Source organism: Lemur catta, chromosome 12 (genome assembly GCF_020740605.2).
Source record: "Lemur catta isolate mLemCat1 chromosome 12, mLemCat1.pri, whole genome shotgun sequence".
NCBI lineage: Eukaryota > Metazoa > Chordata > Mammalia > Primates > Lemuridae > Lemur > Lemur catta.
This window is the reverse complement of record NC_059139.1, coordinates 27,981,590-28,009,517: the sequence shown is the minus strand read 5'-3', so window position 1 is coordinate 28,009,517 and position 27,928 is coordinate 27,981,590. Positions and strand designations below refer to the sequence as shown.

The 27,928-nt window shown below is 35.7% G+C and overlaps 1 protein-coding gene across 5 annotated transcripts; it reads left to right on the top strand.

Annotated features, from left to right (window-relative positions):
* Window positions 1–1,582: 1,582 nt before the first annotated feature.
* Window positions 1,583–27,671, top strand: C12H5orf34 (chromosome 12 C5orf34 homolog). Of its 5 annotated transcripts, none has more exons than XM_045566156.1 (14): window positions 1,583–1,605; window positions 1,682–2,819; window positions 5,297–5,537; window positions 5,710–5,799; window positions 7,782–8,413; window positions 10,131–10,229; window positions 11,698–11,821; window positions 18,158–18,249; window positions 19,344–19,413; window positions 20,059–20,229; window positions 21,286–21,380; window positions 22,918–23,016; window positions 25,769–25,809; window positions 27,258–27,671. In XM_045566156.1, exons 3-14 carry the CDS (start codon window positions 5,343–5,345, stop codon window positions 27,449–27,451), a joined length of 1,902 nt encoding a protein of 633 aa, XP_045422112.1. In that variant the 5' UTR covers window positions 1,583–1,605; window positions 1,682–2,819; window positions 5,297–5,342; the 3' UTR covers window positions 27,452–27,671. The 5 variants fall into 5 exon arrangements, with proteins under 5 accessions (XP_045422112.1, XP_045422113.1, XP_045422115.1 ...); XM_045566157.1 differs by lacking the exon at window positions 1,583–1,605 and having other exon boundaries at window positions 1,620–1,930; window positions 2,737–2,819; XM_045566159.1 differs by lacking the exon at window positions 1,583–1,605 and adding an exon at window positions 24,472–24,638 and having other exon boundaries at window positions 1,620–2,819; window positions 27,258–27,305.
* The last annotated feature ends 257 nt before the right edge of the window (window positions 27,672–27,928 follow it).

The window sequence follows — 27,928 nt, the reverse complement described above, 5'->3', positions numbered from 1 at the left end:
TCTATAGTGAACATCTGTTTAGCGTAGCCACCTTCATCAGTGATCTTAGCTAGATCTTCTGGATAACTTGCTGCAGCTTCTCCATCAGCACTTACTGCTTCACCATGCACTTTTATGTTCTGGAGATGGCTTCTTTCCTTAAACCTCACGAACCAACCTCTGCTAGCTTTCAACTTTTCTTCTGCAGCTTCCTCACCTCTCTCAGCTTTCATAGAATTGTAGAGAGTTAGGGCCTTGCTCTGGATTAGGTTTTGGCCTAAGGGAATATTGTGGCTGGTTTGATCTTCTATCCAGACTTTTCTCCAGATCAGCAGTAAGACCGTTTTGCTTTCGTATCATGCATGTGTTCACTGGAGTAGCACTTTTAATTTCCTTCAAGGACTTGTACTTTGCATTCACATCTTAGCTGTTTGGCACAAGAGGCCTGGATTTCAGTCTATTTCAACATGTCTTCCTCCATAGGCTTAATCATTTCTAGCTTTTGATTTAAAGTGAGAGACATGTGACTCTTCCTTTTAATTGAACACTTAGAGGTCATTGTAAAGTTGATTGGCCTAATTTGAATATTGTTGGCCTATTGAATATTCTCTCTGAGAGAGACCTCCCTCTCAGAATAGGGAGGTCCTAAAGAGGGGAGAAGATGGGAAATGCCAGTCAGTGGAGCAGACACACACAGTGTTTATCAATTCAGTTCACCCTGTTATATAAGTGTGGTTTGTGGTGTCCCAAAACAATTACAATAGTAACATCAAAGATCACTTATCACGGATCACCACAACAGATATAATGAAAAAGTTTAAAACATTGTGAGAATTACCAAAGTGTAACACAAGAGACATGAAGCGAGCACATGCTATTTGAAAAATGGCACTGTGATAGACTTGCTCCAAACCAGGTTGCCACAAACTTTCATTTGTAGTAAATACAGTATCTGCAAAGTGCAATTATGCAAAGCACAATAAAATGAGATATGCCTGTATATCCTCTCACAAACCTCTGTATTTTATCTTGGGAACACTTACCACAACTGTGATCAAATGCTTATTTAGCCTTTTAATCTTTATCCCCTATCATCACCCCTAAGGAACTGGGCCTCCTTCCCTGTTTTATCCCCACCATGCCTAGCACAGACTCGACTCTCCATAAACACGTGTTTAGTGGCAATAAATATAGCAGACACGTTTACTTGTCATTTTAGAAAAAAATAGTGCAGATACATAGATGGAAACCTAGTTTCTGATACCAAATTAGAAAAAAAGAGGTTTCCATCTTTGGCCAAGTTTTTTAACAGTTTTATGGAGGTATAATTGTTTAGATCTTTTAAATAACTATCACTCCACTAAAATCCACCCTGTGGTTAGTTCTTGGCTGGACCATTCAAGAGGTCGGACCTCACCAGACTTTATTATCATGCAATCGGGTCGAACTTCCGTGAGATACCGGAAATAAAGACCAAAGAGCGGCGGACCTGATTCCCAGCTGGGAACCATACCACCTACCTTCCCCTCCCCTCCGCTTCCTGCCCCGCCCTTCGCAGGGAGCGCAGTGGGGCGTGGCCCCCCGGGGCGGAGGGGCGGGACTTCCGGTCCTCCTTGTTCCGGAGAGGTAAAGTGGCTTCCCGGGGGCGGGGGGCAGTTTGAACCGCCGCTGAGTGGCCTTTGCTTTCTCTTTGTGGTTACAGTTGGTGTTGTCTTTGTTCTCCTGCTACTTTACCTTGGCAGGCGAGTCGGCCAAAACAGTCTTCCTGTGATCCTGTTCCTCTGCTGTTGTGATTGTTTTCTTTTTTCAAGAAACACCACTTGTTGCTAATTGGTCAAATTCAAGAAACAGCCCTGGAGAAGCAGTCGTGGGCAAGCACAGACGCAACATTTTGGCCAAATAAAGCGTTGACTGGCCTTCTTTCCACAACTTTTCAGCTCTGAACTGCTCTGTGAGTGTAAGACGTTTGGTTGTTTTAATGAGACTTTTTCTGTACCTAGATACTATCACATTTTCAAAAATGAGGTTCTCATTGATGTCAAGAACAGACTTGTGGCTTTTTGATCGTTCAACATAGTCATATAATGTGCTGGGTGGTGAGAACACAAACAGGAATAAGACATTAGCGATGAGGCTGAAAATGTGGGTTGGAGCCAGATTAGGGTTTCCTGTGATATGCCAGGAACTTTAAACATTACACTGTTTCTTTTGTATGCTTGATTATTTAAATAGTGTTTAAAAAATTATAGCTCAATAAAGCATATGTCTTTCAACTATGTATCATCACCTGTTTTTTTCCTGAAATACCAAGTAGACATAATCTGATATACATATTGCTGTAATATAAATGTATTGCCATCTAACAAGTATGAAAACAAGTGATGTAAAGCATTTGATATGATCTGACTTGTAGAAAGTTACCTGTAACAGCAATACTAGGGATGGATTGGAGAGAGAAGAAACTGGAAAGAGGTCCCAAAAGTTGCAGGAGTTGAAGGGAGAGGTGATGGCCTGATATAGAAAAGGAGGAAAAGAAAGCCAGGTTCAAGAGAGAGACTTAGGAAATCAAGAGGACTTGTTACAGGTTTACGGACGAAATCAGAGTGATAAGTAAAATATTGCTAATATTGGCTAACACTGCCATTAACTCAAATTGCAAATTCAAAATGAGCAAGAATTTTAAAATTCAGTTATTTATTCTTTCATCGGTCAATGAATATTTATTGCACCCTTATTATTTGCCCAAAACTGTTCTAGATGCCGGAGATATGATTTTGAATAAGACATAAGGTCTCTGCTTTGGTTGAGTTTATATCCTGGTGGGAGAAGACAAAAAGCAAGTAAATAAACAATTGGTTTTGATGATGTTAGATTCTATGAAGAAAAAAGGTGAAATGGGATATAAAAAGATTGGGAGATGTTTTGGAGCAACTTAGTTGGTCAAGTTAGGCCTTTGGGAGAGTGACATTGGTGCTGACACCTTAATGACAAAGAACCGGCCTTGTGAAGAGCCAAGGAAAGGACAAGCTAGGCCGAAAGAACAGCACAAAGAGTCTGAGATGGGAAAGAGCTTGTTTAAAGAACATTAAAAGGGCTATGTGTCTAAAGTGTCCTGAACCCTTGTTAGAGATGACATTGACATTTGGAGAGATGTATAGGACCTCTCCAAATGTGTGGTCTTTGTAGAACATGAATTAGGAGATTGGATTTTATTCTAAGTAGAAATGGAAGGTAATAGTGGGTTTTAAGTTAGGAAATTAGAGATCCGAGTTCTTTTTTTGTCTTTTGGAGACAAAGTCTTGGCTCTGTCACCCAGGCTGGAGTGCAGGGGAGTGATCATAGCTCACTACAGCCTGGAACTCCTGGGCTCAAGTGATCCTCCTGCCTCAGCCTCCTGAGTAGCTGGGACTACAGGGACATGCCACCACACCCAGCTAATTTTGTATTTTTATTTTTGTAGAGATGGAATCTTGCCAAATTGCTCAGGCTAGTGGTGAACTCCTGGCCTGAAGTTGGCCTCCCAAAATGCTAGGATTACAGGTGTGAGACCCTGAACACAGCCGTTATTTTTATTTTAAAAGATCCCTCTGGCTACTGTATGTGGACTGGACTTGAGGAAAGAGATGAGAACAAAAGTGAAAATAGGGGATATTACAGAAGTCTGCTTTTGGTGGGAATGATTAAGTTCCATTTTAGTCATGCTGAGTTTGATTATCTATGGGACAGGGACATGGGGAGAGGTCTAGCAGACAGCTATCTGAAAGCACTGGAGAGATGTTAGGTAAATTTAGAAGTTCTCTAGAGAAAGACAATATTAAAGTTGTGTGAATTGCCTCAGGAGAGACCATATGATTAAATACTTATCCTGACATGTTCCACAGAAGGTTATAGTCTATATTATATGCATCTGATTACATACATTGGAAGGGGGTAAGATTAAAAAACAAAACAAGATGGGGCATAAAAGTGACATAAGTGTTTATGGTAAGAAGAGATGAAATGGGGACTAAGGTCAGATCTTGAAGAATCCTTGATTTAAGGGAATGGTGAAAAAGAATGATTAAAAACAGTAGATGTAGAGAGGGAAACCATGGCAGTCTAATGTGGGGGGAAAAGGACAGGGAAATTGAGAGTTTGGTGCAGAGAAAGGTAGACAACACTGCCACAAGTTGACCAGGTTTAGCAGGATGAAGCCTGAAGTCATTGAGTGTAAGAAGACATTGGTGACCATTGTGAAACAATGTCAATAGGGAGGTAGAGAAGAAAGCTGGATTGCAGTGGGCTGAAATCTGACAGGAGAGAAAGTGGGCAATGAGTAAATACTAGAGAGGTTTATTTGTAGAAAATAGGAATAAAGTGGGGAAAGCGTTATTTATGAAAAGTTATTTTTTTCCAATGAGTGAAACTTGATCACCTGAGTAGAAGGGGATAATGCAGAAGGGGATGTGGTTAGTGTTAGAAAAGGATAAAAATATGTCATAAGCTTGGTTGAATTCCTACAAGGTGACATCTACAATGCTAGGTAGGCACCGTCATACTTGTTTTGGCATTTAATCCACACAGTATTCCTGTTACTGCTCACGTGTTACAAATGAGGAAACAAGCAACCTGAGGCATACAGCTTTTAAGTGGCAGAGTGTGAATGAAATCCAGTTCTCTAATTCTCCTCTGTGAACCCTATATGGAGAGCATAGGTGAAGACACAGAGTCATTGTAGGAGAGAAGAAGAAATTGAATGCAGTGAAATGAGAATGAATCTAAGATACTAGGAGATTAACTTGCTCAGTAGTGACATGGAGCTACAATACTTCCTTAATGCCAGCTAGGGACAAGATTCCAAGTAGTACGATTTCTTTTTCAGTGTTCTTTTTCTTGAGGCCTAATAGTTACTTTTGGCCTGCCTTTTGCATGTATTGTAGATGATTTGCTGCATTCCTATTGCAAAAGTGAAATTTGCTTGTTATTTGAAATGAGATACTGAATATGTAAATTAAGAACTTAAACTTAAGGAAAAGTGAAGCTATTGAAATTATAAAGACAGTTATAACTTTGTCAGCTATCTTCTCCCTCTAGGCTATGTTCCTATCTTGGAGTAAAGTCCTGGGAGTTAATTAAGGCATTTTATTAAGGCTGTTAATTTCAGATCATTTAAGTGTTTATAGTAAGATTATTTATATAGTAAGAAAAGATTACTTTTCCTCCGACAAAAGTAAATACAGTGGTAATGTGTTTTGCTTATGTTCTAAGAAAATGTGTCCATTTATTTTGATAGAATTTTTGTACATAAGAAAAGTATTTGTGCTATTGTGTTTCCTAGTTTATTCAGTCTTTGACTTGGAAGGATATATTATCCTGTCTTAATAATGGCAGCTGAAGTGCGAATGGTACTTTATGAAGATGATTCAGTACAGGTACAATATGCTGATGGTTCCAAATTGCAACTTTCTCCCTGTGGCTCTGAATTTTTATTTGAAAAGTCACCTCCTGTTTCAGCACATCCTTTAGAACAACCAGAAAGAATTCGCCAAAGGACGCACTTTGTTATTAGCACTTACCGCGTAAGTAAAGATGTTACAAAAACTACTCTTTTTAATTCCAAAATATTGTTAAAGTGGGCTAGAATATGAATAGTGATTAGTAGTCTGGATTACACTGTACTGTCATTCTAAATTGATTTTTTTCAAATTGTTTTACATTTTTTAAGATTACATTTTATATTTCTGTTTATAGGAACAACTAGAGCGAGCCCTAGATTTTCGAAATTCTTCAGCTGCTCACCCTTTTTTATCTGAAAATATCATACCTGCTGAAAGAAAAAAGGTGATTTTTTTAAAATTTCATTTTTATAAGTAATATTTGAGGCCAAGTAATTACAAACAGGTAGTTTAATGTTTAGTCTTTTTTTTCCAGGACATTTGGGAATAGACACATTGCTATAGAATGCATAAGCCTGTATATTCATCAGACTGAGGAACATAGAAGTTACATGGTTCATCTCCCTTCCATTTTCCCTGTAGTCAAGAATTATAATCAGAATTTTTCAAATTGGTTACTTTTTCATTCTCAGAGGTCTCAAAATTAAGAAGTTATGTGGCCATTTTTAGTAACCTACATGTAGTTATTTTTTAATGTGTAGTTAAGATGTGTAATTACATATGGATACAAATATTCTTTTGCTTGTATTTTATTTTGGACTTTTAAGAATAATAACTCATTTATCGAGAGTTTACTATGTCCAAGAACCAGGAATAATATTGGAAACATTTAATAACACCAGTATGGCATGGGTAACTACTGATCAAAATGGAAGTCCAGCCAATCAGAACAGGTATATTGTCTAGATATCAGCCCCTTTTTATAGGTAGTAAAACTATGTCTTAGAGAGTTTACCTAATTTATCTATGGAAATTTTCTTAGAGGCAAAGTCAGGATTTGAACCCAGTCTGTCTGACTCTGAAGACTGTCATTTAACTACTTTTTGATACCCTTCTATGCTGTCAGTGATGCTTGCCTGCCTACTGAGTAATTTTCTAATATATTATCTTATGGCAAAGGAGCCGTAAACAGTTATAAGCAATAACTTAGTCTAGAAGGCTCTTTTTCCATTGTTTCTTTTGAGTAACTTTGTTCATTGAAACTGCATAGCTTACTGCTGATGCTGCAGTAGGATTATTCGACAGTCCAATTTTAGAAGAGAGAACTTTCTTAACTGACCACCCTTACAAACCAGTTTTGCCATTAATACTGCCCTTGATTTTAACATCCTGACATCGGTACACATAGGTAGTACTGCAAATTTAAGAGGCTTTCTTGACAATAGTTTTTGTAAATTTAAGGTTTTACATAAATGGAAGTTGAAATGTTAAACTCTTGGCAAAATTAATTGATTTAAAGACTGTTAATAACAGCAGTACCTACTGTTTATATTTTATAAGAAAAGACAAAACCAACTGTGTTACTTGCTACAAATCTGTTTGCTATTGGTCAGGGTCAATTTTCCTTGGAGTAATTCAGCTTTGTAAAATGTTACTCTTTAAACCACCTGGAATTTTAGTGTATGGAGTGCCAGGGACTATATAGGGTAGTACTTTATAGGTACTTTATACATGTTATTTTATTTAGTCCATGTGATAACCCTCTGAGATAGCATTTCCCAAATGGTGTTCATTAATTCTAGTGCCATTTATTAAATCATTCTCTCTTGTGCCTCTTGCTTTGAAAAGGTTTTGTTGTCACATATAACATTTTAAGATAACATTGAATCTGTTTTTGTATTTTCTGAGTGGTTCTGTCAATGATTTTTTATGCTAGTCCCATACTATTTAAGCCATGACTGCTTTTTGTAAAGAAAAAAAAAATTATTTATTTATTTTATTTTTATTTTTTAGCTGTGATGGCTTTTAGTATAGCATATCATAGGGCTGCTTCTTCCTCATTTCGGTTCTTTTTCAGAGTAGGTTTTTGGGGTGGGGGAATGCAAATTTATTTATCTCTGATTCAGTACATTTTAAACCAAAATATGTTTAACACTAAATATAATCAAGATATTTCTTTTTCTTCTTTTCTCTATTTTTTTTGTGTGTGTGTGTTTTATGTCTCTTATAAGAGAGATAATGTTAACAGTATAAATATAATCTGGAAAACCATATATAGGCTGACATCTGCCTTTCAATTTTTCATTCTCTCTAGGTAGTGAAAATACAAATATTTAAGAGCTTTCTTATATAATATTTAAGTATCAAATGTATGGAAAAATTGGACTGTTAACAGAAAATAATCATCTTTTTTCCCCTTCAATTTAGCATATTTTCATTGACATCTCAGAAGTGAAATGGCCCAGTCTTGATGCAGATGGTAGCATGATATGTCTGGAGAATGGCACCGTGAAGATAACATCTTTAGATGGTCATGCATACCTTTGCCTGCCCAGATCTCAGCATGAATTTACAGTGCATTTTTTGTGTAAAGTTAGCCAGAAGCCAGAGTCATCTGTAGTATCGTCATCCCAAAAAGACAAACTAGTTGAAAAAACTGGCAAAATCTATACATTTGGAAATTTATCAAGACAGAGACTGAAGAATAAAGAAAATGAACTTTATTGCCACATCATGAAATCCAAAGAACCTTTAAAGAAGATGAGTTCTGTAAATGGAACTGAAGGGAAGGAAGAGCTGCCTTCACCTGGTACCAAGCACACATGTGTATACACATGGATAAAGCAACACTGGTCTGTGGCAGCCTGTCCAGAGGAATGGAAATATCCTTTGTCTTTAGCTCTTCATTTTCATACTAAAGTTAGCAGTATGTCTAAAACTGATGCAGATATCACCCAGAGTAGAATTTTAACTTCTGCTGTTTCAGAGGAAAGAGGAAAAGAGGTTTCTGTTCTTCCTAGGGCCTTGTTACTCAGCTGTCCTGTCCCACACCTGCACAGGTAATAGAAGAATGTCTTTTGTTCATAATGCTTTTGTCATAAACTCGTCTTTAAAAATAATTTTCTTTCTAAATTACATGATAATATTCATAAGGAAAGTTCATTTAGTGGATCCAAAACTTTGTTTTTAACTGATAGTAAATAATTTCCCTAGCAAATGTGTTGCTTATGTTTCCTACTCTGTGTCCATGCATTGCATGTTCATGGAAGGCTGACTCTATACTAAATAGTTTGTTCAGCCGCGTGACTGTAGAAATGACTAAGACACAGTCCCTGCTTTCTAGTAACTTAGAGTCTAGTGAAGGTCATTGTCCCTAAAAGGATTATTAAAGTGTGGTAGGTGATGGGACAGGAGTCTGCACAGGGCTGTGTGGGAGCGAGCACAGAGGAGCACCTGCTGCTGCTCACTGGAGCCCATGACCTTGCTTGCTGGTCTCAGGGGCTACCCCTGTGTTTGGTTAACTGTAAATATGTCCATTTTCAAAAGGGGTAAACATGGAGAGGCTTCTGGATGCCCCAGTATAAACCTTTTACCTCCACTAAGAGATGAATAACCTGATACTAAATAGTTGTAGATTTGTAACATGAACTTTGTGTAAATAGGGCAGTAATAATGATAATAGCTAACAGTTACAGAACACTTATGTACCAGGCGCTGTTGGACTTCACCTGTTTGATTCTAGTAGAAACACCATAAATTAAGAACTGTCATTATTCCCCTTTTTTAGAGGAACTTGAGATATGGAAATGTTAAATAACTTCAGCAAAGGCACTCAGCTAGTACTTGTATAACTGGGATTTGAACTCAGGTAGTCTCTGCATATACATTTGTTATTTTTTAAAAAATATAGGAATGACTTTCAAGTTTGTCATTATCTGGTTAAAATTAGAAAATCCATTGTTATGAGTACATATCAAAAGAGATTTATGGTTCTAAATTAACAGCTTTAGGTTGAAATCCATTATCCTTAACATGGTTTAACAGATCTTTCATGATCTGGGTTTCTCCTGTAATCAGTAATCCTCAGCTCTTTCACTGCTCTTGCCCTTGCTTTCTCTACTCTTGCTAAACTGGACTTCTAGCAATCCCAAGAATGCTCGCTCAAACTCCCTTTCTCCACTGCACCTGCTCTTTACTCGGCAGGAGCTCTCCTCCTTTCTTTCTCCCAACTGGCTAACTTGTGCTCATTTCCAGGTCTCAACTTAAGTCTCACTTCTTTAGGGTTATTTTCCTGAAGACCCTATACAAGTTAGGTCCTTGTTATACCACCCCACAACATCCAGTACTTCCTATTTCTTTACACTCCATGTTTACTACTTAATGTCCCTGCCATAGGAATTTCCATTGAGGGCAGAGACTGTTTGCTTTTGTGGGTGTAATATACCCAGTATGCATAGCATAGTGCTTTGCCCACCATAGATATCTCACTAAATATTTGTTGTTTGAATCCAGGCCAAATTTTAAATGTTAGTAAAACTGTTAATTTATGTATTAATAATTGTGCTGAGATTCAATAATGAGATTATTGAAAATACTGGAAAAATGTATGGGAAAAGACTTGTTTTTAAATTTGATTAATATGCTTTCATATTAATTTTTTTCTTTGAGCTAATGAGTTACACAAGAAATCTTTTTTCAGTAGCACTATTTTGTTGACTTTTAAAGGTAATTATGTGGAGTAACCAACAGTAATAGTTTGTATTTTATCCTTCACAGGTGGAATTTTTGTAATTCACTTTTACAGACACAGTCTGATGAAGAATATTCCTACCCTGAACTAGTGAAAGTGGTTTGGTACAAGGGTGTTACATATAGGTAAAGCACCTATGTTGGAATTGGAGTCATTATTGATGTCACACAGAGGATGGGACTAGCCTTGCACACAGATTTTCACAAGAGGACACAGTTCTACTGGGCTTACTGTGCCTCCTGTGTTTGGTCCTGAGCATTACAGGTCTCAAAACTAATTAGTGCACACAGGGGTCTTGTGACTCAATCACATTAACCGTGTTTACAAGACTTCTATGGCAACTCCAATGACAGAAATCAGTTGTGCTAGTGAATGTAATATTCATATCACTTATTTAGGATACCCTTTCCAAGCATCAGAGGATCTAGTTGTTTGAATTAGTCAAAATAGTAGTTTGCCTATTGAGCATGGAATTAGAGAAGTTAGATAGCCTAAGAGAAATTTTGGCCTTTATTCACAACACAAATATTCATTGATTGGCTGCTCTGTGCCAGCATTATCGCATTGGATTATCTGTACCCCACAACAAAGGACACCCCTCTAGTGACTGGAATAGTAATGTTGGCCAGATTGTGAGTTTTACTTGCATGAATAATGCTAAAAGAGCACGGTTAAAGTTTTTGTTGGCCGGGGTGGGAGGGGGTCTTCCTGTGTGAAGACCTATCCCTTCTCACAAGATATTCTAATATAGATAGTAATAAAATTAACTTGGCTTATATTTTTATATATTATAAAATAATACCTTGATTATTTCTTGGTTGCTACAGGTACAGTCAGTCACCTTTCTTAAGGTGGCTCCTTGCACAAATGGCTAATCTCATCCAAAAATTATTAATTCTACACATTTCATTATTAGCACATCAACTGCCATGTGAGTTGTTTTCAACTCATGCTAGTTTTGAGCCCAGGGCCTCATGAAACATATGTAAGTGCAGTTGGTTTGTGAAAATTTTACTTGTTGATGTTCTGTTGTTACAATTAATATTGACAATTTAATTGCATATAACTCACACAGAAAACAATAAAAAATAACAAAATTTTTATTAAATTAAAAAGGATAGTTTTGTTTTCGAAGTTTTTATTCTATTTTTGTAATAAAAACACCATGGCCCCAGGGAAAAATTGTTTTTTTCTGATGTGGCAGTCAATATGTTAAAGAATATTCCATTTTCACGTTCTGGAAGTGTTGTATTTAACTCCTGTGTGATAGATATTGCTTTGGTGACTATTATGTGCCAGCCCTATGATTGGCAATGGGAATATCAGAAGGATAACAAGATAAGATGCTTGAATTCCAGAAGCTCTGAGTTTAGTTGTTAAAATAAATACATAAACCAATTCTATGTGTTCTGCTTATCTTTGTGAAAAAGTTAATTTAGCTGGTAGGGTTCCAAATATGAAATTATCCACTACTCTGGATAGGCCAAAAAACTATATTTCTTTGCTTGGATTTTCTTTTTTTTAGTGACTGCCTTCATGGATGTTTTAATCTCAATGAGAAAAAAAATTTTAATGATTATTTGTCTTCCTTAGACTTACCCATCAAAATATGAACTCAATAGAGATTTATCCTGGAGATGGATCTATTTTAAAATCAGAAGGCGCTTATTTGGGGAACTATTTTACATATTGCTCCATTCAAGAAGGATCAGAAGAGGTAAGCCAACGAACTCAAGGAGAGTTTTGGTGTATAGCTCTTTCTAAATAATTCCGAAAATATACAGGAAATTTGGTCTTTATATAACATTGCTTCCTACTCCCCAGTCTGGAGAATTAATGTAATCTTACTGCCAGCATTGGCACAGTAATTATTCACTACCTTGCAGGGCATGGTGGCTCATGCCTGTAATCCCAGCATGTTGGGAAATCCAGGTGGGAGGATTGCTTGAGCCCAGGAGTTGAAGCCCAGCCTGGGCAACATAGCAAGACCCTTGTCTCTGAAAAACATTTAAATATTAGCCAGGCATGGTGGTGGTGCCTGTAGTCCCGTCTACTTGGGAGGCTAAAACAGGAAAATTGCTTGAACCCATGGATTTGAGGTTATGTTGAACTATAATTGGGCCATTGCACTATAGCTAGGGTGATGGAGCAAGACCCTGTCTCTATAAAAAAAAAAAACAAAGCAAAACCACCTTATTTTTACTATATTCTTACCTGCTATATCCATTTGCCTAAGCAATTTGTATTTAAATCAGAAGCAAAATTTCTTGTCATGGAATTTATCAATAGAAAATGCTGAAACTAGAAGCATTACTTTGAGTCAGTGCACTACTTTGAATAGTAAAAAGCACATTCTTTTTTCCCCCACCATGTAATTGTTTGTTTGTATATTTTTAGTTTTTTAATTAAACTTTAATTTTAAATTTTTGTTTTAAGACAGAGTCTTACTCTGTTGCCCAGGCTGGAGTGCAGTGGCTCAATCATTGGTCACTGTAAGCTTGAATTCCTGGTCTCAAGCAATCCTCCTGCATCAGCCTCCCAAGTAGCTGGGACTACAAGTGTGTGCCACCACACCCAGCTAATTTTTTTAAATTTTTTTGTAGAGATAGGGTCTTGCTATGTTGCCCGGGCTGATTTAGAACTCCTGGTCTCAAGCGATCCACCAGCCCTGGCTTCCCAAAGTGCTAGGATTACAAGCAGGCATGAGCCACCACACCTAGCCTATTTGTAGATTTTAAGCAACTCTTAACTTCTAAATCTTTATGTACAACTGAAAAGTTGAACAAGACTGTTGTCTGTCGTTGAAAACAGTGAAACATATTTATCATACCATAGTCTAATAATATGGATATTTTGTTAATGAGTTTTAATTTGCTTATTCCTAGACTGACATTTGACATCCACACTTTTATAGTGATCACCATAATATCACACTACTTTCCTTTGCTGATTGAAACAGAATAAATATGTTTTCTCTCTCCTTTACAAAATGAAGTATTTAAGTTATAAGATTATTAGAGTCACTAGGAAGAAAAGTTAAAAATGGGCGGTTTTTTTAACTATGGAAAATTTCAAACCTATACAAAAGTAGAGAGAGAGATAAGCCTAACAGACCCCCATGTATCCATCACCCAGCTTGTTCATCTATACTTCCTGCTGCCCCCCACTCCCTATTTATTTTTAAGTAAATCCCAAATATCATTTCATTCATAAATACTTTAGTATATATTGGAGCAAATTCTTTACTGGGGCCTATTTTTAGGAAAGTATTAATTTATTCAATAAATATTAACTAAACACTTTTTGGCAGGCACTCTGATAAGCATTGGGAATGATGAAAGAGTTCCTGCCCTCAAGGGTCGACAGTCTAGTGGTCAGAAAGGCAAACAAGCAAATGAGATAAAAATAAAAAATATGTGTATATATATATATATATATATATATGCATGTATGTGTATATGTGTATGTAGAACATGAGACAAGTAAACAGGCAAATAGAGCAGGTATGCATAGTCACGCTGCTGTATATTAGGGGCTTGCAAAATTGCAAGATAAGTATAGTACATCTTCCTGGAGCTTCAGTTTTACTCAGAGGTATTGGGGAGGGGTGATAATTTTTATACTGAAGCAAACATACCATGGAGTAGAGCATGAGCATGAGCTTTTGGGATAAAGCACAAAATTTCCAAGCAAGTTTTATATTTGTGGTGGATGCAAATGGTGGTGAAGCTTTGGGCTTCACTCTCAGACTTTTGTCTGCAACATATTCACTTTTCTCTACTTTAGTGGAAAGATTTAGAAACAAGTGACTCTCTTTTGGTGATAAAGTTGTTTGTTCCTTACTTTAATCCATATTCTAAAATAAATTTCAGATGAATTAAAGAGCTAAATGTGAGAAACCAAACTTATAATTGTTAGAAGACAACATGGAAGAATGATGTCTATAGTCTTTCATTAGGGGAGGCCTTCTTAAGTACAATACAGAAAATCAGAAGGCATAAAAGAAAAGTTTGACAAATTTGACATTTTCAAACTTTTGCTAAGTTTTAAATATTTAAAATTTCTATTGAATTTAGATAAGTTAAAAAGGCAAGCAAAGGCCTGGAAGAAAATATTCCATACTATAAATCAGTAATAAAAAGACAAAAAATATCCAGAAAAGTTGTATATTTGTAAAAAAAAAAAAACCTAAAAGGAATGGCTAAGCCATAGAAAGGCAATATAAATTTTAAAAAACCGCATAATGTTTGAAAACATGTTCAACTTTACTACTTGCATTGGGGAAATGCAAATTAAAATAACAATGACAGAACATTGTTCACTTATCAAATTGTCAGAAACTAAAATTATTGATGACATCTATTGCTGGAAAGGGGGTGCTTTCAAAAGGAGTGTTGGAGAATAAATTGGTTCTACCTTCATGAGGGACATTTTCATATCAAGTAAAGTTGATCAGAAATTCTGCTTCTAAGTAGCCTAGAAAAACATTTGCTCAGATGTACAAAGATGCATGGCCAAGGATATGGATTGCAGCACTGTCGTAAAAAACTCAAAGCAACCTTCAATAGAGAAATGGTGAAATAAATTATAGTGATCAAATTATAGGAATGTGCAGCAGTTGAAAAGAATTAGGAAGATGTAGATGCATAGAGAGATGGATACTGGAACATTTTCAAGATACCGTTGAGTGAAAAAAGAAAGTTGCATCAGAACATCTACAGTGGTATTTTTTGTGTAAAGAACAAACTCTAAATTGGAAACCTATAAATTATTATCTATAATATACATGTAAATGTACAAGACAAGATTTGAGCAGATATAAACTAAACTGGTATAGTTACTTTTTGAGAGGAGTTGGGTTTTGTGAGGGGGAGGAGTCAGGAAAGATTTAATTTTTGTATTATTATTATTATTTTTTTTTTTTTTAGACAGAGTCTCACTCTGTCACCCTGGCTAGAGTACAGTAGCATCATCATAGCTTATTGCAACCTCAAACTCCTGGGCACAAGCGATCCTCCTGCCTTCGCTTCCTAGAGTGCTAGTATTACAGGCGTGAGCCACCTTGCCTGGCCAATTCTAGTATTTTTTGTTGTGATTTTTTTTTTTTTTTTTTACAAAAACATAGTAATGTATTATTACTTGTGTAATTAAAAATTTAAATAGGAAAGCTTGACAAGTACTCACAATGTAAGTGCTTCCAAAAAGGTAAGAACTTGTTGCTTTGGGACCACATAAGGAGAAGCACCTGGCCCAGTGTTTCAGGCTCCAGAAACGCTTCCTGAAGGAAGATGTGGCTAAGCTAGGATCTGTGATTCTAAAGGAAGGGTTGCACAAAAGATGGATGGAGGTAGGGGGCCATATAGCTAAGGGAACAATTTACTTTCTCAACAACTCTTTGCATGCCTGGCTTCTTGTCATACAAATTTCTATCTAAATGTTACTCCTCAAAGGGACTTTTCCTCACTATCCAAATTAAAGAAGCTACCCATGACACTCTCTATCATGCTATCCTCATCTTTTTTCTTTTAATATGAGATGACATTTTCTTATTGATGTATGTTTGTTTACTGTCAGGCACACTAGAGATAATCCCTGTCTTGTTCAATACACTATTATTGTTCGTGCTTAGAACAGTGGCTAAATGATACCTAAGTGGATATAAGAGACTGGCGGGAGCATGGAGTGGTGAAGGAAATGAAAATACTGTAGTTTAGAAGGCCAAAACAGAAACAGGATCTTGGGAGGAACGTCTGGAGAAGAGGCTAGCTCACTAAGTTGGGCCAGCTCATAAATTGAGCATGAGAAACCTTACTGCATTTGGGGAATCACTGAAGGATTTTAAGTAGGGAAATGACATCAGATTTTTGTTAGATTGTTTCAGAGGAAGATGGACTGGGTAGGGACGAAGTAAAACTTCAGGCTGTAGAATTAGTTAGAGAAATATTAACGGGACAGAATTGATGACTGACTGGCTATTGGGGATGAGGAAGACATTGAAAGGGATGCCAAATTATGAATAAATCAGTGAGTGGTGGTACCAGGCACTGTATGAAACCAAAATTTTTGTCAAATCTACATTGTTTTGATGATGGCTGCTTTTTGATTTTATCAGGAGGTATCAATAGAAGATTTAAATTGAACTATATCTCAACTCCACCTGCCTAATAGATTGTAAGACACTCTTAATGATAAAATGTGTCCCGATTTCAGAGAGATTAAATTGTAGAAAATATGTATTTTAGAACTGATGAAATAGGGTAGTGGAAAAGATAAGAACCCTTAGGGAACTCAGTGTCCAGTAGAACTCAGTATCCAATAAAGCTCAGTATCCAAAATAAATTGTGATATTTTGAGTGCCTTTCATGTGCTAGGCACTGTGCTAATACATGCTGGGGCTACAAAGGTGAGCAAAACAGATACAGCCCCTACCTTCATGGAGTTCCATTCTAGCAGGGAAGGCAAACATTAAGTAAAAAACTATTTAATTGAAATTGTGATGAAGATCAAGCAGCAGGAGTAGAAGGAACCATGCTGGTGGACATAACTAGGGGATTTCTCCTAGTTGATGGGACCTCTGTGATGGCTCCCCTGAGAATAAAGGGAAAAAAGGTGTTAGCCAGACAAAGGGAAGTGCTCAAGGAGGGAACTGAGTTCCAGGTAGAGAGAACAACATATGATAATTGACACACCAGAGATAAATACAGAGTAGAGAAGGTGAAAATGCAAATTTTGAAGGGAAGATAATTTTATTTTTACATGTTGAAGTTGAGATGTTATTGTGATATCCAGAAGAGAAATCCAGTACAGATTTAGATATTCAAGTCTACATGGCAGAATAAAAGAAGAGAGACTTTTTGTGTGTGTGTGCATGTCTACTATGTATGAAATTCTGTCCCAGGTGCTTTATATTTGTATTATGTCATTAATCCTCAGGACAATCTGGATGTTTAGTAGTATCCCCATTTCATGGGTTTTAGGCACTGAGGCTTACAAAAGGCTGTACGGCCTGCCTATTATTATTGTAAGAGACAGACCTGCTATTCGAATCCAGATGTGACTGACTGCAAATTCAAAGCCCATCTTCTTTCCCTGATGTTAGAGAGCATAAGCTACACTCTCTTGTGGTTCATATCAGATCTCTACTACTTCTTACCCTTCAACCTCAGTTTCCTCATCTAAAAAACAGGCATTAATAGTTATCTCAGTATTGTTTTGAGGAGTGAGATAATCCATGTAAAGTACATAGCATAATGCCTAGCATAGAATCTGCTCCATAAATGTTAGCTGTTGCTATTACGATGTTTATTGTGAACACAGCTTTGGACCTTGTGGGGATTTCCTAAAAAGAAATCAGAAAGCCAGAACAGAAGGCTGGAGACAGAGTCCTGGGAAATACTAGCAAGTCTGAGAAAGAGGAAATTCAGAAGGAATAACAAAATAAAGTGTTTTTCTTGTTATTTCAAGAACCTGAGCCTGTAAATAATGTTGTCTTCCACAAATTGTAGCAATAGTTCTTCCATTAATAAAATAAAACAAAATGATATATTCATTCAATTAAAAGTTTTTTAAAACATATATAGTCATTTTTTTTTTTTGTCTTAAGAGAGGAGGATGGCTTATGTGATAAATTTCCAGCTAATATGTAGGAAAATTAGTTTGGTTACCATGTTAATTTAAATATAGCCAATATTTAACTCGGGCAGTAAGTTATATGCTAATAGAATGTAATTTTTGAACAGATAGGAGGAATGGAGGAATTCTGTACTTTTAAAAAATGGGAAATGGAAAAGCATCATAAAATACCTTTAAAAACATACAGATTTTATAGGCATTAGATTGTTAAAATAGTGTATGGCCATACCACTCTGAATGCGCCCGATCTCATCTGATCTCAGAAGCTAAGCAAGGTCGGACCTGGTTAGTACTTGGATGGGATTTTGTTAAAATAACTGCTTACTTGTCACTATGTAAATACATATTTCAAAAAAAATAGCTAAGAAATAAGGGCCAAAATTTATTATTAATGAGATTTTCATTTTAAACTAATTTTCAGAGAGAAGAGAAAACTTATTCAGTAAATAACCTTCCTCCAGATAGACCAGGAAGTTTGTTTTCTGTGTGTTCTCTAATTAAGCAAGCAACCAGGTAAGTTCTTCATGTTCACCTGAATCAAGTGTTACATGTCTGAAAACCTTGATACGTTTTCTTGTGATTAAGAATAAGATTAAGGCCGGGCGAGGTGGCTCACGCCTGTAATCCTAGCACTCTGGGAGGCCTAGGCGGGTGGATCGCTCTAGGTCAGGAGTTAGAGACCAGCCTGAGCAAGAGTAAGACCCCGTCTCTACTAAAAATAGAAAGAAATTATCTGGCCAACTAAAATCTATATAGAAAAAATTAGCCGGGCCTGGTGGCGCATGCCTGTAGTCCCGGCTACTCGGGAGGCTGAGGCAGTAGGATTGCTTAAGCCCAGGAGTTTGAGGTTGCTGTGAGCTAGGCTGATGCCATAGCACTCACTCTAGCCCTGGCAACAAAGTGACGCTCTGTCTCAAAAAAAAAAAAAAAAAAAGAATAAGATTAAGAATTGGTAGGTACAATGGAAATACATGTCTAAGTGCCTTTCCTCTGGGCAAGTGTGGCATCATTATTGTTCCTTAAAACCAGGTTAGGGATTTGATGATATATTTGAAATTCTCATACTTCTTTATTATCCTCAAAGTAATAAAGATTTCTGAGAGTATACTAAATATGAAGTGTAGTGTCATTCTTTGGTTCATATGTTTTTAAAATTCTCTCATTCTGTGGCACCCAGAAGAATGAAAGTAGATTGTTGCATTAAATTTGTTCTTTTTATAAATTTGTGTCTAAGCACCTTTGAAAATAGGTTTAAAGGAACATATTTTGTAATTTGACTTCCTAGGGATACTTCATTCACATCCCCACCACTTTTAGGCTAAGTTAAACCTTCTAGGCACTGTGAATCACCTCTTCTCTCATTCTCTCTCATTTCATTGCTAAAAATTAGAGGAATGGCTTTATGCAGGTAAGATTAGCTCAAAGGAAAGCAACAATAATTCCCTTCTAGGGGCTTAAGGATTTCTGGAAGCAAAGAGTTCCCAAAATATTTCAGTGGAAATGAGTTACTTGACATCTAAAATGTTGTATGGCATTGAGAATGAGTTGCTAGAATTGGAAAATGTCATTATTTGCAAATGTTTAAGTAGTCTTTTTCATGTTCACAGAATTCTTCAACACTGTGCGAAGATGAGACTCTCTTTAAGCCATAACTATTGTGTATGCTGCTGGAAAATGGTATGTTAAAATTATTTTAAAAACAAGATATTTTCAATTGTTTTATTGTTTGTATCTGTACTTCTAAGTTCAATTTGCTTTCATCTAAGTTATGTTCTTTGTAACATTTATATTGGTTTATTCAGAAAAATACCCACCTAATAGACCCTGAAAAATCAGGCTTGTAAGTTACACTTTTATTGAATATAGTTTGTTTTTGTTTTTAACGGAGGGGGAGGGACAGAAGATTTGATTGGATTTGAGTATGTAAAAACATAATCATTATAAACCATGATATTATAGTATTCTATATTTTCATAACTGTGAAAATAAATTCTTTAATGTTGATTTGGACGAAGTGATTCTCATACTTTGATTTCTGTATCTATACTAATTTAACAGAAAACCTATATGTTGCTGTAGTTCCTAATTTTTGTCTATATTCTATGTGAAGTTCAGAGTAGAACAGTGACTTTTGAAAGATTAGAATTTAAATCTGCTTATAAATAGACTGGGTATCAACTTATGAAAAAAATTCAAGCATACATAAGTATTCTACAAATATTCAAGTAAGAATCTGAAGCTGCCTTAGAGTTCATTAATAGTCATTTAAATCTTATTAATGGATAACTCTATTTCCTGCTATTTTTATTTACTTGGTTTTAGGTACCTGGGATAAATGAGAGCAATATATTGCCTTTGCGTTTGAAAGAATCACTCATACCCAACGTGGGAAGATTTCTTGCCTACTCTGATGACAAAGTACATGCTATCTTTTTAGATGGCATTAGTCTAACTCTAAGTTGGAATTTCAGCTCTTCTATTGAAAAGAGACAGGTTGGGTATACTTCAGACTGAAATCTATTTGTTATTGGTTATTTATTTGTGGAAAACAAAAAAGAAAATAAAGTACCACCCTATCTCTATTTATTTATTTAATTTTTTTTTTTTTTTTTTTTTTTTTTGAGACAGAGTGTCACTTTGTTGCCTGGGCTAGAGTGAGTGCCGTGGCGTCAGCCTAGCTCAAACTCCAGGGCTTAAGCGATCCTCCTTGCCTCAGCCTCCCGAGTAGCTGGGACTACAGGCATGCGCCACCATGCCCGGCTAATTTTTTTCTATATATATTTTTAGTTGGCCAGTTAATTTCTTTCTATTTTTAGTAGAGACGGGTCTCGCTCAGGCTGGTCTCTAACTCCTGACCTCGAGCGATCCACCCGCCTCAGCCTCCCAGAGTGCTAGGATTACAGGCATGAGCCACCTCACCCGGCCATTTTTTTTTTTTTTTTTTGAGATAGAGTCTTGCTCTGACACTTGGGCTAGAGTGCCATGGCATCAGCCTAGCTCACAACAACCTCAAACTCCTGGGCTCAAGTGATTCTCCGGCCTCAGCCTCCCCAGTAGCTGGGATTACAGGCACATGCCACCCTGCCCAGCTGATTTTTCTATTTTTAGTAGAGATGGGTCTTGCTCTTGCTCAGGCTGGTCTCGAACTTCTGACCTCAAGCGATCCTCCCACCTCGGCTTCCCAGAATGCTAGTATTACAGGCGTGAGCCACTGCTCCCAGCCTTAATTTATGTTTTGAAGTATAAATCTGTCAAGAGGCTTTACTGATCTCATTGGATTTCCTAGCAAAAATTGGAATTACATGACAAATAACTATTTTTATAAAGATAACTCATTATAAGAGAAGGATTAGTATTTTTACTCTCTTTGATAATTATTTATATGAGTGGAGGTTAAATAATACCCATATCCCATGTAAAATATATTTAAATTATCAAATTTTTAATGATTACCCTTATTTTTTAAGTTGCTAGTGAAGTTAGGGTTGTTTATATTTTTGTTTTCAGTTTTAGAATGATAAAACCTACCTTTCCTGTTTGCTTCTTAAGGTAAATCGAGGTCTTAGCTTAGGCTGGTGTAAGTTAACTCTTCCTGATGGACAAGATCAGTTAATTCAAATTGAACACCCTGGACCATATGAAAGGTACTGACAAGCAATTTTAAAAATTATTTTTATGTTTTACTTTTATTTGATGGAGACATATAAACATTATTTAAATGTTATACTGGTATTTAGCATAACTAAATAGGATCAAGTCAGCTTCAGTCATTTCCATTTATATTCAAGTGATTTTTCATAATGAAATGTGTTATAGATACACTGACCTGCTGTGGAGGTTGGACTGTGGTCAGCTGTGTTAGCCAATTAACCAATTCTCTGATTTGACATGAGGTTTACAACTACAAGTAACTAAAATTGTGTATATTTGTATAAAGTGGATAAAATTAAATTACCTGATGATTGTTCTTAAAATGGGGAAGATTCTTCAGCTTTTTGTCTTTTGACTTATGTAATTTGTTATTAGTTATAATAGTTCTACTTGTAATAGTCTTGACATTTTAGTGATTTTACTTGAGAATGTTCATAGAATTGCTTTTTTTACCTCTTGAATTTATTTTTCTGTTGGGTTTTGTTGCTTTTTGGACTAAACTCTCCAACAGTCATTGCTCTTTTGAATAAGTTGCCTAAAAAAGATAGTGTCTTTAACAAACATTACTGTTTGGTTCAGCCAATCACTTCAGATCATTCGTTTCATTAAACTTGGTATTTGTTTTGTGTATTCAGTGAGTTATATATAATTATATGTACATATGTGTATATGTGTGTGTGTGTGTGTGTGTATGCATTAATGGATGTTTTCTGATTTAAATTTTAATAAGCAAATGCTCACGTGGGCTTATTATATATAAAGGCATTTCATGATAAAACACTGAAACTCATTTTACTTTGAAAAACTAAAAGGAGAATTTAAACATTTGAATATGAAATCCAAGTTTCACCTTTATTTTGATTCTTTTGTTTTTTTTTTTTTTGTTTTTTTTTTTGAGACAGAGTCTTACTCTGTTGCCCGGGCTAGAGTGCCATGGCATCAACCTATAGCTCACAGCAACCTCAAACTCCTGGGCTCATGCAATCCTTCTGCCTCAGCCTCCCAAGTAGCTGGGACTACAGGCATGTGCCACCATGCCCGGCTAATTTTTATATATATATATATATATATATATATATATATATATATTTTTTTTTTTTTTTTTTTTTTTTTTTTTTTTAGTTGTCCAGCTAATTTCTTTCTATTTTTTTTAGTAGAGACGAGGTCTCACTCTTGCTCAGGCTGGTCTCAAACTCCTGAGCTCAAACGATCCACCCGCCTAGGCCTCCCAGAGACCTAGATTACAGGCGTGAGCCACCACGCCTGGCCCTATTTTGATTTTTAAATGTCATTTTTATTAATCACTAATGTTAGCAAATAATTTTATTCTTGTTGAATAATGGAAAAAACTTGCATTTTCTATGACCAGTGAAAAAAATTTAGAAAACCATCCAGTAAGTGCCTCACTTTAACATTTTTTATCTATCCTTTTTTCCCAAATTGTCTTAATGATTTTTCCATTTTTTGTATACTTTTTATAATGTATACAAGTTAATTTTTCAAGTATTTCTTTTAATATGTTCACTCTAGATATGTGACAGCAGTAATATCATGGTGCAGAAGGCTGACCCTGACTAGTCCCAGAGAGATGCCTACACATCCTTCATCTTCTGTTCTTCAAGAAAATTGGTATTTATATTTATTTCTTTTAAACTTAATCTGTGTGGAAGATCAAACTAATACTTAAAAATTAAAGTGTCAAATAGTAAACTGTTAGGCTTTTTTCCCCAAAAATACTTTCTTCATTTTAGACATTTTTAACTCCTATAATATTTTTTATACCTTAAGCTTGAAAATAATTTATTTCTAATCAGACATCTAATTTATTACATTTCATCATATTTTATCTGAAGGTCAGAAAACCTTGCATTGAGAACTTCACATGAAAATGAGTGGCTCTTTTTATGAGATAAGTTCATTCTGAAAACTTTAGGGAAAATTTTAAAGGGGAGTCTTAAAATTTTAGTAATATTAAAGGAAATAAAATGTTGACTGACATAATAAGCTTTCAGAAAAAGTTGATTTTTAAATAATTTTTATCATATTAGTTATCTCCCCCAAATTAATTGGCAAATCAACAAATAAAGCAAGCATTTTAGTCTTTCTTGTGTGCTTTCCAGTATGCAAGGTACTAGAACTGGGCTTCAAAGGAATTTTTTGGGAAAATAAGACATTTTAGGAAAGAAGCAAGGACAGAAGTAAAAAGGATATTTTGGCCTGTGGAGACAGTAAGAAGATAGTTTTAAGGGAGCAGATGCTATCTGTTAGGGTATAGTATGAGTTTTGATGGATAGGAATGGATCTTGTAATAAGTAGAGGAGTTCAGACTTGATAGAATTACAAGTTCCTGAATGGAAAAATGATAGGAAGAAAGGTCATTAGGAAGATTAGTATCACTGAGAGTATAACCTAAATATGTATTGGTAGAGAAGGATACCAGGAAGAATTTAGGAAGCTTTTAAAATAAGTTGTGAGGTGACCTAGCCAGAGTATAGTGAAGCTAAATATAAACATTAAGCCTGATTTTTATCACCTTTTCCTGAGTTACTTCTTAGAACAAATCAAATCAAATCAGTAGATGTTATTTGAATATCTCAGGTATCTAAGAATCCAGCTTTCCAGATCTCTCATCCATCAGCTATAGCCTGTTGGGGAGCAGAAAGGTTGCTTAAGTAGCTAGCAAAAAACATTTGGGAAGAAAGGGAAATTATACATAGCTTTAAAACTGATCATTTCACCACTGCTCAGCGGCCAAAGTTTGTAAAATGCCAGGCTTTTTATATGAAAGCTGAGAAGAGGATAACTGTCAAGACATACTAAAAAGTGAAAGGACAGGTTGGTGATAGCAGCTAACAGTGAAAGCAACTAGGAGCAGCAGAGAGACAAGATAAAGGAATTGAGGAGTAGCAGCTCCATTTCCCTTGCAAAGCCTAAGAGATCTCCACTGTGATTCGTTTTCTTGTCAAAGAAGCTAGGCTGGAGGAAGACGAGAAATTGTACAATAAAAAGCTGCCTAAATTGTATTTCAGTGTTTTTTTTTTTCACCTTACCCTCCATTAACTTATTGATTCAACTTTTTAATAGGGATATTAGTCAAAAAATAGTACAGAAGATATTCCATAAGAAGTTGGTTCATCATGTGAGCAACAGCATTAAGGATTGTATTGTTGCTTACACCCAGAATAATGTGTCTTGTGTAAAAAAAGGAGAAAAAAGATATTTTGCAATAATGAAGAATCAGCAGGCTTAGAGTAAGTCATATCCAAGTTCTTTACCACAGATGCTTATAATGATGAAATATCTCTTTCATTCTCATCCATAGGCTGGAGTACAAGGAAAAAAAGAATGCAAACTGATGGGCATGCGTGTGGTTCATTTTAGTAAAGCCAATAAAGCAGACAAGTGACATAGCCTATTATGAACTGTGAAGAAGACTTTTCTAGTGACTTGAATAGAGAAATGTTTTAGACTAATGTCCTCATTAATTTTACAGCAAGCTAGTCAAGTTATGCTATTTGTAGTTGTATGCCACTGCTCATATTTCATTCTAGCTTGATGAGAAAAAGCACAAAGAACACACACATAAGGGGTTCTGCTGGAGTTGTATGCATTCAGCCCTCTATCTCATACCAGCTACCCCAATATCTCATTCTGTAGAACATGGTAAAAGCTAATGTTCATCATGTTAACCTTTTGTGCTTAAGGAAACAATGAAATGAATAGGTAGTCTATTCAAGAAGGAATTTAATAAAAAATAGTTATGTTTTGATACCTAATTCAACTATGTAAAAACTTGAATCTCCCAGACCATCCATTCCTTAAGAGTTCCGTATAAATGAGATCTTAATGTATGCACAAAGTACAGAAAAATAAGATCCTTCCTTCTGAGAAAGGTAATCTAGGTAGGAATATCAGAAAGTTAAATAGTTAAAGAGAAGACATTACAAAGAAGTATGTGATTAAGTAACATAATGCTATAGGAATTCATGCTAACATCCTTATTCACAGAAGGGATGGGATTTTGGTAGGTTTTTAAAGTCTGAGTAAACTGTAGGGAAGAAAGTAGAGTGTATGCCAGGTTAGTACTAAGAAGTAGCGGGAAGGCCCATTACCTTCAAACATCAATATTTGATTACAAAGTCCTTGAGGTGGGGACTTTTATTCACTTGCCTTTAAAAGCACTCAATAAATATCAGTTTTGTCAATTTGATTTGGTGCTAAATAAAGCCATTAATAATACAAAGAAAATTCTTAACTTCTAGATTCTGCTGTTTAAAATTCTAACCTTTATGAAAAAAGGTCAAGTATGTTTATTTGAAATTTCACAAATATGAAAGAACCACACATCTAGCATGAACTTTTTTTTTTTTTTCTTGCACAGGTCTGTTGCTTCTGAACTTGAAAAAATACAGAAGTTTAACTGTATCCTTTAAACAGAATACATTGTCCTGCCTAATTATTAAATACTTCCTTTCCATTCTAGGCTTAATTCAGGATGGAATACTTTGTGAATATTATCTTATATATTGCTGAGCTTTGAGTGAGCAAATATTTAATATTATAATTTAAGATATATCCTGCCTATGGAAGGTACATTATGTTAACATTTATACTTTTCTTTACATTTAAATTGGGCAAGGAACAGTAAAAATTAGGGTTAAGGTCTCCTTTGGGGACTTTTTCATATGACTATATTCTAAATTATAACTGTTTAAGACCACATCTCTGACATCTTTTTCTTACAAAACCTTTTGTTCTGTACGTGGTTTTTTTTTTTGTTGTTTGTTTGTTTGGTAGACAGTCTTGCTCTGTCGCCCTGGCTAATGTGCAGTGGTGTCATCATAGCTCACTACAACCTCAAACTCCTGACTCAGGCCTGTAATCCTAGCACTCTGGGAGGCCAAGGCAGGAGGATCTCTTGAGGTCAGGAGTTTAAGACCAGCCTGAGCATGAGCAAGACCCTGTCTGTACAAAACATAGAAAAAATTAGCCAGGCTTGGTGGCATGCGCCTGTAGTCCCAGCTACTTAGGAGGCTGAGGTGGGAGGATCACTTGAGCCCAGGAGTTTGAGGCTATAGTGAGCAATGATGACACCACTGCACTCTACCCAGGGCAACAGAGCCAGACTCTGTCTCAAAAAAAAAAAAAAAAAAAAACCACCTTCTGGGCTCAAGCAATCCTCCTGCCTCAGCCTCCCAAGTAGCTAGGACTACAGGCACTTAGCCCCACACCCAGCTAATTTTTCTATTTCATTGTAGAGATGGGGTCTCACTCTTGCTCAGGCTGGTCTCAAACTCCCACCTCAGCCTCCCAGAGTGTTAGGATTACAGGCATGAGCCACCGCAACCGACCTGTTCTGTACATTCTTACCCCATTCATTTAAATTTGTTTTGTCTTCTGATTTTTCTTTAATCTTATTCAAATAATAAAGTAGTCCTATAAGAGAAGACAGGTTTCTTTTTACTCTAGATCTTTTTAAAATTAAAAAATACACCACACAGATTGTTTATAATCCTATCATCCCTACTCTTTTTTTTAATTCCCATGACATTCTTCACTTAAAGAAATGTTACTTCTTTTTAACAGATTTTAATTTCTAATAGATTTCAACTTTTATTTCCTCACCACCAAATTTCCTCCCAAACACACATATACATACTTTCTTTTCCTTCCCCCAGTTACTGTAACTAATTTCCTCATCTATAAAGGGTAGACTTTGATAAGTTCTGAAGTCCTAACTCTATTATGAATCCAAGAGATCTTACTTCCAATTGAGAAATAATATTTTAATATGAAGCACAGTTTTTCTGAAAATAAAGATATTTATATAATGAAAATGTGGAGAAAAGCTTCTTAACTAAGTTATTCAGTGCTCCTGGAGAACAGCGGTGTCCTAAACCAGATTTCTAATAAGAAAAACGAACTGTCTTCTCATCATTATAAACCAAGATCTACAGAAACTTTGCTAGAAGAAATTAATGAAAAGAGAGTATCAGTAGCATTGAAAAAAACCTCTGAAATCCTTCAGGATATTGACTGTCTTCTATCAAACTCTAAAAAGTGAAAAATGGAATTATTATAATATGTTATTAAATGTTAAAAGTGTTGTTTCAAGTGACTGGTATAAAATTACTAGTAAGCCAAGAAATTCTATATATTACTTCTGCACAGCTATTGTATGAGACTTGACATTTAATTTTGGAAGTGTTTTACCTAGTTTGTAAAGTTTTAAAATATGTTTGTAATATATTGTATTAATAAAGAACTATTTTGAAATTTTGAACTATTTCATTTAATTCTTAGTTCAGATTTATGAGAAAAAACAAAGTTATAAAGTTGCTTTTATCTTGTGGAGCATTCACTATTAATCTTCAAGTTTTTTTCTTTTTTTAATATGCAAAATTGTACATTTGGTCATTTGCTATTTAGTCTCTCTACCCCAAGTATTTGTCAATAGAACTATAAGAAGAGAACTAGATCTCAAGAAAGCAAACAAAAACTGATCTAAGCAATAACTGAAGATAAAAATCAAGCACTTCAG